We start from the raw sequence: 13,129 nt of genomic DNA, 5'->3' as shown, positions 1-13,129 counted from the left end.
GGCTCTCTTGGCGCTTGGTTTGAGTTTGTTTGAGGACAAACAAAGATCTAAGTCCGGGGGAGTTGATATGTTACGGTTTTGACTCACTTTGACCCTGTTTGTTTAATAGTTTTGTAGTTGTTTAAGTCCTTTTCAGGTTATAATAAGAGGCTAGGAAGCTAAAAGCAAGGATTGGAACAGCAGGAGCAATCGGAGCAGAAAGGAGTTGAACTGGAGCAGAAAAGCTGATTTTAGAACCAGGAGCACATGCTCCCGATTTCCGAGCACCTGCTCCCAACTCTACGGTTTCATGACGACACGTGGCAAGCATCTAGGCGCCGATTCCCTGCCTAATTCCCCTTATTTTAGGCGATCCTTTGTGAGAGAAAGAGGGAGGAGATCGTTTTTTATAATAGGGAGATTTGAATTTGGATTCTTTCCTTATTTTTCTCTACTTGTATGCTATTTAACCTAGGGTTTTTAGGGGAGAGAATATACCTTTTTCTTTTGTTTTGGAGCGACGTTTTTGTGAGAGGAAGAAGAGCGGCTACCTTGTGAGGCATTCTCTGAACCCTTTTTATTTTTATTGAATTTCTCATCTTTTGCTATGATTCATTTCTCTATGTCTGAGTAGTTTTCTTTGCTAGATTAGGGGTTTCAAAAGGGGTTTCAAGGGTTAGCAACAGAACACAAATAGGGCTTTATATAATCGATTTTCTTCACTATTGTTAGACTTAATGCTTAGGTTGATTTGATCACCCAATCTATGATTCTAGGTTTATCTATTCATCAAAAGTGTAATAGGTTGCTAGAAAAGACATTAGTGGGCAAATTATCCTAGACCTGCGAAAGTTGATGTGTAGGTGATTTGTGAACTTATCATTCCTGTTCTTTAATGCTTGTCTGCGATTCTGGGCTCAAACGACAGTTTAGGGTTTATGGACCGCCGAGCATGTGCTCCGGATGTCTGAGCACGTGCTCCGCGTTTCCGCACAGAATCGATCAGATAGAGTTATTGATACCACGACAGTGGATCAGTTTATATTTATGTTTGAGTTCTAGACTGGTACTTAATCTATGCCCTGAATAGTTGTTTAGTTGCTATCTCTGAAATTCCCGAGAATTACCCCTGATCTAGTGTTTTGCTTATTGCCTTTTTATACCGTTTTAATCGCGTTACTGTTACCAAACAAACCCAACTTTGAATTGTCTTAGCTTGAAATTGAACCAATAGAACCATAGAGTAAAACTTGGTCTTCGTGGGATTCGACTCCTAAGTACTACTTCTTTGCTGTGCACTTGCAGTAGGAAAATAAGGTTTAAAACTCTGTGTATCACATTGCCTTGGCCAAATATGCTTTTGCAACAGAGAAATTTGTATATGTGCTCGTTCCTTTCAGGGGCATGCTGATCATCTTTCCGTTGTCAGAGATGAGAAGCTTTAGGTGTTATTACAGGGTGACTCTGCATCCAAGACTGAGGTATGGGTGACAAACAAGATTGGTAAGACCAAAGAAGTGGTGTCGTGGAACAAGGTCCTAGCATTGAAGCCTAAATTTGATTAATTGGCGTGGCGTAAGTTGCTAGCTCGAAGAGGAGAATAAAGTCGTCTTGTGTTGTAAGAGTAAGAGATGGATGGACGAAGAAGACGAAGACAAGTGGAAAGACAAGGTACGTATACATTGTTGGGGAGGCTTATAAAGTCACAGTAATGGTTTCTGAAGAATCTTGTCCAACTATTCTTAATTATGTTCCAAGGTTGGTTCAAATTGAGCGGGCCGGAGGCAAAAGGAAAAGAAACAACTAAACAAACTCTACTACATGTAATCTCTTCTTTTCTTTTTACTGTTTTTCTTCATTAATTTGTCTTGGTCTTGATTATATGGTTAGTTTTGATTATACAACAGAGAGCTTTGGAAATCGTATGAGTCTTCCGTATCAGTTTCCTATTGGTTATTATAAAGATAGCTCTATCTAGTGTATTAGAGAAGAGAAACTTTCAGTGCTATTACAACTCAGAGATACATCAAGGAAAGAGATATGGGTAACAAATAAGATTGATGAGACGACCACCACTCAAGTGTTGTCGTGGAGCAAGGTCTTATCTCTGGATTACCCTGATTTTGGTATTTGCCTTATTCGAAGTTTTTTGTTCGACGAGGAGAATAGAAAAATCGTGTGTTGTGAGAGATGAATGACTTACGGCGGCCAGTACGAGGCCGACTGGGTTTACATTGTTGGGGAGGATAATAAAGTCACACAACTAGGTTTTGGAGAATATTGTTGTCGTTCTGTGTATCCACATTTGTTTGGTTATGTACCAAGTTTGGTTAAAATCGAGAACCTTCGGCGAAGTATAAAAGAGGTGACTAGAGACCAACAATATGTTTGGTCCACATTTGTTTGGTTATGTACCTACTTGCGATATGCAGCCATTTTATTTCTTTGTGTGTTTCTCTTAGTTTTTCTTGGTCTTCCTCGAAGTCCTTGGAATAACCCTTTTCGAGCTCTCATGCATATTGTATTGACAAGTGGTATCACTTGAAGAAGTGCTTTCAACATTGCTTTTTTTCAAAAACCTCCCGTTTTTAGCTTGAATGGATGAAATCTCTTTGCTAAAAAAAAAAAGATAGAAACTATGTATAAAGAAGAGAGAATTATGTTTCAATATTTACGCTTCTAATTTAATGACAAGTGATTCATAAAACATGTAAGAAGGTATCTCCCTTGTCTCTTCTCTGAGTTTTCTTTTTTCACCCCCAATTCATTGCTTTGCATGTTACAAGTTGTACAGCTAGAAATCATCACCCCCTTCAAGTTCTACAGTAAGTCAGCGTCACAAGAATTTGTAAGGTTCGTTATTTGGACACAAATTCCATTATATAAGTCATCCAACATTTTTAGGAATTTATTAGCCATTACGAACTACATATATACTATTTATTAAGTGTCGTGAAAGCGTTAATTTCCTCTGTGAAAGTCTTCTAACTGGACCGAAAAAAAAAAAGGAACCAGACGGAGTACATATACAAGCTCTATGAATGAAAGCTCACTGAAAAAGATGTCGTCTTTTAAGGTTCCCTACCACGGAGGCTTGGAGCTTGAGCATGTTTGTGTGATCTCTTAATATTTAATTCAGTCTTTGAATACGTTAATCTCTGTCTTTCCTAACTACTTGATTATTCATCTTTCTATAGATCAATTTCGGATGTGATCTATTGTCTTTGTCTAAATTACTCTCAAAGTATGAATTCAAGACGCTCAGTTTCTTCTCTTCTATGAATTTTAATATGATTCTCTGTTTAATTTAAAGTAGAAAGGCACCTTATCTGGAGGAGTCCGTGTGGAATTCCGAGTCATGCCTTGATTTTGTATTTTCGAGTGCTTAACCTGTTTTCTTCTTGATATTAATATGATTTTCCTCATTTGCTACGACACTAAAAACACATTATTTTTCGTTGGGATGTGATCTTAATGGCAACAAACAAGAGGATTCTAAAGCCTCCTAAGTCCTAAGAAACGCTTGATATCATATACTTGATATGATGTGCTGCCTCCTGCCATTGTTGGCAAGCGTATTAGTACATAATTGACGGGTCCGTCCAGATCCATACATCCGTAGAAAAACCAAATCATATTTTTGAATAACTAATTCATGAATTAAATTATTGAATCGTCACTAGCTAGTAGCTATTGCTTAAAAAAAATCAAAAACATGTAAACTTTCTTTCTAAATCTGCCGAGATTTATAAAATTTATTATTTTTTCATAATATGAATCGTGACATCGTTCAAAGTAAAAACATCAAGGAGTAGTGTGGAAAAAATAATAGCTTCAAACATTTTTTTTTGTTATTGATTCAAAATAAAATACTCGTAGGATAGAATATTGTATGTACTTCTTCCTTAAAATATTAAGAAAAAAAATTTGAAAATGATGAGTGAAAAGTCTTAAAATAATGGGTCATTTTGAAAACTACCCTCTTTTCTACTATCTTTTGAAAAATACCCTATTTTCTATTTTAATCTTTATATATAAAATGAAAATTTTGTAGATGTTTAAATTTAAGCTATATTTTGAGTAAATTAAAACTATATTCGAATTTTAGAATAGCAAAGAAATAATTTAGAAAAAATATTTATTATAGTTATATATATATATATACATATTTAACACAAAAAGTGTTAATTGATCTTATATGTTAAAAATAACAAATATCTAAATAAATTTATTATAAAGTCTATAGTTTAATATATTATATAAAGAAAAAATATTCAACAATCTAAACAAATTTTTCAACTCAACATATCACCAAATTTTGATTCAGTTTTATGATTTTCTTTTAAGAACTTGAGAAATTGTTAGAAATGCTATTTTGTAGATTACTATTTAAAAAAATACTATTTTTTGACATTTTTATTTTTTCCCTAATTGTGTTAAACTGATTTTTAGAATTTTTTTAGGTTCGCGTTCTCTATTTTATATTTAGGGTTTAGTTTTGAAGGAGTATGATTTAGTATTTGGAATATAAGATTTAGAATTTAGTCATTTTGTATATTAAAAAATGAATAACCAAAGAAAGTATTTTTGCAAAATGGTATAGAAAAACTTATAATTTAAATTAATTTATATGTTTTTAATAAGAATGGATCATCAAAATCTATACCATGATGATAACACATGACTTAACATCAGTAGATTTTTTTATTCATTATTACTTTTCAAAATATTTAGGATCATAAGATCTTTAAAATTGATAGTTGTATAACAACTTTGTAAAACATAAACATTTAATCATCACCAATAAATTAATTTGATATATAAAATATAGTTTTTTTACTTTTTTTGGTTAATTATTATTCTTTAAGTAAGGTTATCTTTATTTATTTTATATATTTAAAATAATTTTTAAAGGATAATAAAAGGGATATTTAAAAAAAAAAAGTAAACAAAAAGAGTGTAGTTTTCCAATTTTACTCTAAAACATCCTAAGATAATAATTAATAAGATTAGAGTTGCTGCCATGTTTATTAAGACCAAACAAAGGATAAAGCCCATAATAAAACAAGTTGATATATAAAATATAGTTTTTCACCTTTTTGGTTGATTATTATTCTTTAAGTAAGGTTATCTTTTAATTTTATATATAGAAAATAAATTTTAAAGGATAATAAAAGGGATACTTTTTATTAAAAAAAAGATAAACAAAAATAGTGTAGTTTTCCAATTTTACTCTAAAACATCCTATATAACTTATACCTTTAATGAGACATATAAAAACCAGTCAAAAACTCAAAAGCCACCGGCGCTTCTACGACAATGTCGATGTCGGAGCTTCCACAGGATCTGTTGGAGGAGATACTCAGTCGCGTTCCGGCCATATCGTTGAAACCGTTAAGATCTACGTGCAAGCAATGGAACAGTATATTCAACGACGAGAGATTCAGAAGAAAGCACTTTGACAAAGCCCCAAAACAGTCTATGGTTCTCATGTTGACAAAGAATTGTAGGATTCGTTCCTTGAACGTCAATCTAAACGAAACACCATCCGTAGAGGTTGGGGTTGAACTTAGCGGAGTCAGCATATCTAACGTATTTCACTGTGATGGCTTGTTGTTATACACCAACAAAGCAGAGACATTTATGGTGGTTTGGAACCCGTTTATGGGTAAAACCAGGTGGATCCAACACATAGATCGTGACAAGAGATACCGCTACAATTATGTTCTTGGATCCTACCAAGACAATAAATCCGGCAATACCAGCTACAAAGTACTGAGATATTGTGGTGGCCAGCAACCCGTATGTGAAATCTGTGAGCTTTACTCTAATTCATGGAGGATCCTTGATGTCACTCCGGACTTGATTTTTTATGGTTATCACTTGAATTCCTGCGTATCTTTGAAGCGTACGTAAGACCTACTCTTTTGCTTTTGATGAAGAAGAGAGGCAGCTCGATATGGTTAGTTTTGATTTTACAACGGAGAGTTTTGGAAGTCGTATGAGTCTTCCTTACCAGTTTCCTATTCATTATTATCGACTGCTAGCTCTATCTGGTGTTAGAGAAGAGAAACTTTCAGTGTTATTACAACTCATAGATACATCAAGGCAAGAGATATGGGTAACGAATAAAATTGATGAGACGACCTCCACTCAAGTATTGTGAGAGACGTATAACTCTGGATTACCCTGATCTTGGCCATTTGCCTACACTAAGTTTTTTGTTCGACGAGGAGAATAGAAAAGTCGAGTGTTGTGAGAGACGTATAACTGGCGACTCTAATTACGAGACCAACTGGCTTTACATTGTTGGGGAGGATAATAAAGTCACACAACTAAGTTTTGGAAAACTTTCCTTTCTTTCATGTATTCCACATTTTTTTGGTTATGTTCCAAGTCTGGTTGAAATTTTCAGCAAGAACTCAACAGCTCCGGCTTCCTCTGTCAAGATCTCAACAGCTTCGACTTCTCTTGTCAAGATCACAAACGAATCTGATCAGAAGTGGGATCGAGTAAACAAGACAGTGAAGAAAGAAGATGAAGAGATTGTCTCACGGGTTGATGTGATTAAAACGGTAATGGGCTCTACCTCAAACAAGCCCATTACTGTCAAGTCCAATAAGCTTCCCTCAGCCCAATACAATAGAGAAAAGCCTACGACTATTCAAGCTTCTCCAAGCTTCCAACGGTCATCTCCACCTGCACAAATAGACGTAAATAGAGTCAACAAAGCAAAGAGCACAATTGACTGTACGGAGCCAATACAACTGAAGAACATATTTGATTGTCTGGACTCATGTGATGAGTGAGCTGTCTCATGGCAAAAACCCTAATATTGTAAAGTCTATATAAAGACAAGTGATGTAACCTAATCATTTTAAGGAAATAAAGAGTGAAATGTTTCTTACCTAAATAACCGTTGAGCTCATTCTTTATGGTATAAGAGCCATGGATCAAGCTATCCAACTTTATTTTCCTCCTGCTCTTCACATCTCAAATTGCGTCACTGTGCAACTAACCGAGAAAAACTTTCTCCTTTGGAAAACTCAGTTTGAGTCTTTTCTTTCTGGCCAAAATCTTCTCGGCTTCGTCAATGGTGCGTTTGTTCAACCGCTAGCGTCTATACCAGTTCCTGCTATCGACGACCAAGTAGGTTATGTCCAAAATCCTGACTTCCTGTCGTGGCATAGAGCATATCAAGTTGTTTGAGCCTGGCTTCTTGGATCTCTCTCCCAAGATATTCGTCGTGATGTTGTTCACACACCGCTACTGCTAGAGATCTCTGGTCAGCTCTGGCTCAACATTTCAACAATGTATCAGCTTCCTGACTCTTTGAACTGCAACATAAGCTTCAAACTATTCGAAAAGTTAGATAAATCGATGGATGATTATCTTAGAGAGATAAAAAGAGTTTGCGAAAAACTTGCCTCAATAGGTAGTCCGGTTAGTGAATAGATGAAGATATTTTCTACTCTAAAAGGTTTAGGTAGAGAATATGAGCCTATCAAAACCTCGGTGGAAGGATATATGGATACTCAACCTTCTTTGACTTTGGATGTTGTGGTCCCAAGACTTACCAGTTACTCTGACCGTCTTGCAAACTACAATAGTGGTTCAGAGATCTCTCCACACATGGCGTTCAACACAATCGCTCCGGCTTCCTCTGGGTACTACAACAACAACAACAGAGGAAGAGGTAACTCAAGGAATGGTGGTAATCGTGGTAGAAACAACTTTACAACAAAAGGTCGTGGGTTTCATCAGCAGATCTCTCAAGAAGTGAGTGAACTTACCAAAGTAATCTGTCAAATTTGCGGTAAACCAGGTCATCCTGCCTCAAAGTGTTGGCACAAGTTTGATAACAGCTACCAGTTTGATAATGTTCCTCAAGCGCTCGCTGCTCTTCGGATCACTGATGTCACTGATCAGAATGGAAGTGAATGGGTGTCTAAATACTGGTGCAACTTCTCGCGTGACCAACTCTCCGCATGAAGGTAATGAAGCAGTCTTGATGGGGGATGACAGTTTTCTACCAATCACTCACACCGGTTTTGCAAGTCTCCCCTCAACCTCTGGTAACTTACCTCTTAATGATGTGCTTGTTTGTCCTGGCATTGCTAAATCTTTGTTATATGCATCAAAGCTTACTACCGATTATCCTTGTGGCTTTCAATTTGATTGTGATGATGTTCGTATCTATGATAAGGCAACAAGGCGGTTGTTAACAAAGGTAGACACTGTAATGGACTTTATACACTGGGACAATTACGTGGTGGAGCTCCTTTTCAAGCCAATTTCTCGTCAAGACAACAAACAGCTACCGGTGATATTTGGCATAAGCGATTGGGACATCCACATGCACAAGTTCTCCAGCAACTATCTGCAATAAAAGCTACCGTTATCAACAATAAAAGTACTACCAATATCTGTGAAGTTTGTCAACTTGGGAAGAGTGCTAAATTACCCTGCAACGAATTCATTGTGATCTATGGGGTCCTTCACCAATAATGTCAGTTCAAGGTTTCAAATCTTATGTGATCTTTATTGATAACTATTCAAGATTTTGCTAGTTCTATCCCCTCAAGCTCAAGTCTGATTTTCTGCAAATATTTTATGGGTTTCAAGCACTTGTGGAAAATCTATATCAATGCAAGATCGGTACATTTCAGTGTGATGGTGGTGGTGAGTTCATCAGTAAGCAGTTTAGGCCTCATTTGCAGGCAAGTGGAATCCAACAGCTCATATCCTGTCCACACACTGTCCACTAAAGGAATGGAAGAAATATCTGAGTGTACGACATGCTTCGATCCTGCTTCTATTGGCAACAGCTTTTCTCCTTCTCCTATCAGGACATATACTCCTCTATAAGACCTCGCTAGCTCCGGACCATTAGTGGCTCACACTCCTCCAGTGACTCCAACTCACACTCCTCCAGTGACTCCAACTCCATCTGTAACACCTGCGATCCCTTTAGAAACCAACACACCAATTCAAACTCATTTATCTACCCCAAGTACTCATGAAATACAAGACTCACCAACCAAGGCCATCTCTACCTCATATTACTTTTCAGGTTCAAGTACTCCAATCCAAGAATCAAGTGAATCCTCGGCTTCCTCTATGTCATCCGTTCAGGCTCCTCAGGTCTATGCAAAATCATCACAAGCAGAATCTGTCAAACAACTTCAACCTACTCACAAAATGACAACGAGATTAAAAGATGGGAAATCCGAGATATGCTTTATTATCTCATAAAGTGTACTATCCAGAACCAAAAACTATAGCTGAAGCTCTTAAACATCCTCGTTGGAATGGAGCCATGCGCAAAGAAATGGGAAACTGTAAAGCAGCATATACTTGGTCTTTGACACCTCTTGCATCATACATGAATGTGTTAGGAAGTAATTGGGTTTTTAGAATGAAAAGAAATGCTGATGGATCACTACAGAAACTCAAAGCTCGATTGGTTGCTAAAGGTTTTAATCAAGAAGAGAGAATTGATTACCTGGAAACATATAATCATGTGATTCGCACAGCAACTGTCAGGGCAAGCTTGGATATGGCCACCAAAATGGGTTGGGATATAAATCAAATGGATGTTGAACACGCCTTCTTACATGGAGACCTTACAGAAACAGTGTATATGAAACAACCAGCTGGTTTTGTCGATCCTGAAAAGCCATACTATGTGTGTCGACTGCACAAATCACTCTATGGGTTAAAAAAGCCCCGCAAGCTTGGTATGATAAATTCAGCAACTATTTATTGGAGTGTGGATTTACCTATAGCATACCAGATCCATCACTCTTCGTCTACAAACAACATGGAGCAGTCATTGTGCTTTTGCTCTACGTGGACAACATGCTTATCACAGGAAACAGCTCCACGGCCATGACATCCTTCCTAGACTCTCTCAATACTTAGTTCTGCATAAAAGATCTGGGTCAAATGCATTACTTTCTTGGAATCCAGGCTCACTTCCACCCTTCAGGTCTTTACCTGTCCCAGCAGAAATACGCATAAGACTTGTTGATTGTTGCAGCTATGAGTGAGTGTTCCCTCGTTGCAACACCTTTGCCTGAACAACTAGAAAACACGAGAGCTAAGAACAAGGAACCATTCTCAAATCCAACATACTTTCGAAGTTTAGCTGAAAAGTTGCAATACCTGTCTCTTACAAGACCAGACATTCAATTTGCGGTGAACTTCGTGTGTCAGAAAATGCATGCTCCGACTTTTGCTGATTTCCATCTTCTCAAACGGATCCTCCGCTACATCAAATGTACAATTACAATGGGATTTAACTTCAACAAGAGTTTACAGTGATAGTGATTATGGTGGTTGTGCGGAAACAAGTAGATCAACAGGCTGATACTGTACTTACCTTGGTACCAATTTGATCTCTTGGGCGTCTCAGAAACAAGACTTTGTTGCTCGAAGCTCCACCGAAGCCGAGTATAAAGCGATGTCAGACGCAGCAGCCGAGATCTCTTGGATTTGCAACATCCTTATAGAACTCGGGATCCCTCAATATCAACCACCAGAACTGTACTGCGACAATCTATCTGCTGTCTACCTCACAGCAAATCTTGCGTTTCACAAGAAAAGTAAACACTTTGCGAATCACTATCATTATGTAAGGAAGAAGGTTGCTCTTGGAACAGTTCTGATAAAACACATACCTGGTCATGAGCAAATTGCTGACATCTTCACGAAGTCGTTTCCGGTAAGACCTTTCACTGACCTCCAGTACAAACTCGGTGTGGTCCTTCCTCCCACATAGAGTTTGCGGGGGAGTATCAGCAAGAACTTAACAGCTCTGGTTTCTTCTATCAAGATCTCAAAAGCTTCGGCTTCTCCTGTCAAGATCACAAACGAATCTGATCAGAAGTGGGATCGATTAAACAAGACAGTGAAGAAAGAAGACGAAGAGATTCATGTGTGTCTTTGAAAGGTAAGACTTACTGGGTTGCTTTTGATGAAAAAGAGAAGCAGTACTATATAGTTAGTTTTGATTATACAACAGAGATATTTAAAAGTCGTATGAGTCTTCCGTATCAGTTTCCTATTGGTTATTATCCATTTATAGCTATATCTAGTGTTAGAGAAGAGAAACTTTCAATGCTATTACAACTCAATGATAGGAAAGAGATATGGGTAACAGATAAGATTGATGAGACCACCACTTAAGTGTTGTCGTGGAGCAAGTTCTTAACAGTGGACAACCCTGATCTTGTGTTGTGAGAGCCGACCATTGCCTTCCAATAAGTTTTTTGTTTGACGAGGAGAACAGAAAAATCGTGTGTTGTGAGAGCCGACCTGTGAATGAGGACGGCTATGAATACGTGGCCGACTGGGTTTACATTGTTGGGGAGAATAATAAAGTCACACAACTAGGTTTTGGAGAAAGAAGATTTATTTGATCTGCAGAGACCACATTTATTTGGTTATGTTTCAAATCGAGCACCCTCGGCGCAAAAAGTAAAAGATGCGATGCAGCCATTTTTTTTTTTTTTTCGTCATGTCCTTTCGAATAATCCTTTGAGCTCTCATATTTGTATTTAAAAGTGATATCATTACAAATGCTTTAACATTGTTTATAGAAAGAAAAAAAATTATGGTCAAATAATGTGTTTCTTTCAGATTGTGTCTAACAAGAGAGAATTATGTTTCAAAGTTTAAGCTCTTCTAAATTCAATGACAAGTGAATCATAAAACATATGTACGAAGCTATATATATATATATATATATGTCATTGCGTCTATTCTAAGTTTTCTTTTTTCATCAGCTTCATTCCTTCGCAAGTTATTGTATAATGAAGATTGCAGTACAAGTCATTGTGATCTTTATAAGTCATCCAAAACTTTAGGTTTATTAGCCATCACGCTCTACACAAATCTTTGTTAGTGTGTCTTCAAAGCGTTTTACTTTTCCCTGTGAAAGTCTTCTTGGACCCGAGAAAAGAGGAACAAGACGCAGTACAAAACTCTACAAGCGGGAGGGATTGATTTGTAAAAACTTAATTAGACCGAGTTTTGGTCCACCACTTGGATCATGTCGTCTTTAAGTTTCCCTACCGGTGAGTCTTGAAGCTTGAATACATGTGATCTGTTTCTTTCTTAACTACCTGATTATTCATCTTTTTATGGAATTTCAAATGATTCATCATGTGTTTGTCTAAATTACTCTTAAAAACACTGTTAACTACTTTTTTTGTGGTTCCAGCGTGTCTTTGAAGGGTAAGACTTACTGGTTTGATTTAAATGAAAACGAGAAGGTAGCTCGACATGGTTAGTTTTGGTTATACAACAGAGAGATTTGAAAGTCGTATGAGTCTTCCGTATCATTTTCATATACGCTGTTATCACAACTCGGAACCCTTCAAAGTGAAACTTTCAGTGTTATTACAACTCAAGAGATACCTCAAGGAAAGAGATATGGGTAACGAATAAGTTTAATGAGACCACTCAAGTGTTGTCATGAGCAAGGTCTTATCTCTGGATTACAATGATCTTCTTGGTTGTTGTTGCCTTAGGTTAAGTTTTTTTGTTGGACGAGGAGAAGAAAGAAGTTTCGTGTTGTGAGAAACGTATGCTCGACGGCTAAACTCAGGCGGCCTGCATAGACAGAGAGGATGGAATATAAAGTCACACAACTTGATTTTGGAGAATCTACCGTTCGTTCATGCTGGTCACATTTGTTTGATTACGTTCCAAGTTTGGTTCAAACCGAAGGCGACAGTAAAAGAGGCTCAATTCTAAAAACGAAAAGTAAAAGAGGTAGAGCCATGTTCTTTCTTTGTGTGTTTCTCTTTTGGTCGTCAAATCCTACGAAGGATCCGTTGAGCTTTGATATTGTATTAACAAGTGGTATCATTTTTATTTTTTTTGGTAAGGGATGAGAGACAAAGTCTCACACAATTTATTCGAAACTAGAAAATAAATACAAATCAAGTGGTATCATTAGAGATGTGCGTTAACATTGTTTTTTTGACAAGTGATTCATAAAACATGTACACAAAGCTACAAGCTCCTCTGAGTTTATTTCTTTCTCCCAATCCATTCCTTTGCGCGCAAGTTACAAGCTGCACAGCCAGAAATCGTTACCATGCACTCTTCAAGTTATATAGTAATTAAGTTCCACAATCAT

General features: G+C 37.0%; 1 protein-coding gene and 1 pseudogene across 1 annotated transcript; both read left to right on the top strand.

Moving 5' to 3' along the window:
- On the top strand, positions 5,299 to 6,788 carry LOC109133114 (annotated as a pseudogene).
- Positions 9,200 to 10,762, top strand: LOC104705350. Its single transcript, XM_010421338.1, has 2 exons — positions 9,200 to 9,667; positions 10,397 to 10,762. The coding sequence occupies exons 1-2, from the start codon at positions 9,200 to 9,202 to the stop codon at positions 10,760 to 10,762; spliced, it is 834 nt and encodes a 277-aa protein (XP_010419640.1).

The sequence above is a fragment of the Camelina sativa genome, chromosome 1 (assembly GCF_000633955.1).
Source record: "Camelina sativa cultivar DH55 chromosome 1, Cs, whole genome shotgun sequence".
Classification (NCBI taxonomy): domain Eukaryota; kingdom Viridiplantae; phylum Streptophyta; class Magnoliopsida; order Brassicales; family Brassicaceae; genus Camelina; species Camelina sativa.
Note: the sequence above shows the minus strand (reverse complement) of the source record. Positions and strands in the feature narration are given on the sequence as shown.

Bases quoted from the DNA above. Each gene is read 5' to 3' on its own strand.
- LOC104705350 (XM_010421338.1), top strand. From the start codon at position 9,200: ATGGGAAATCCGAGATATGCTTTATTATCTCATAAAGTGTACTATCCA. The intron at 9,668-10,396 runs GTGTGTCGACTG...TGGGCGTCTCAG, and splicing joins ATCCTGAAAAGCCATACTAT to AAACAAGACTTTGTTGCTCG.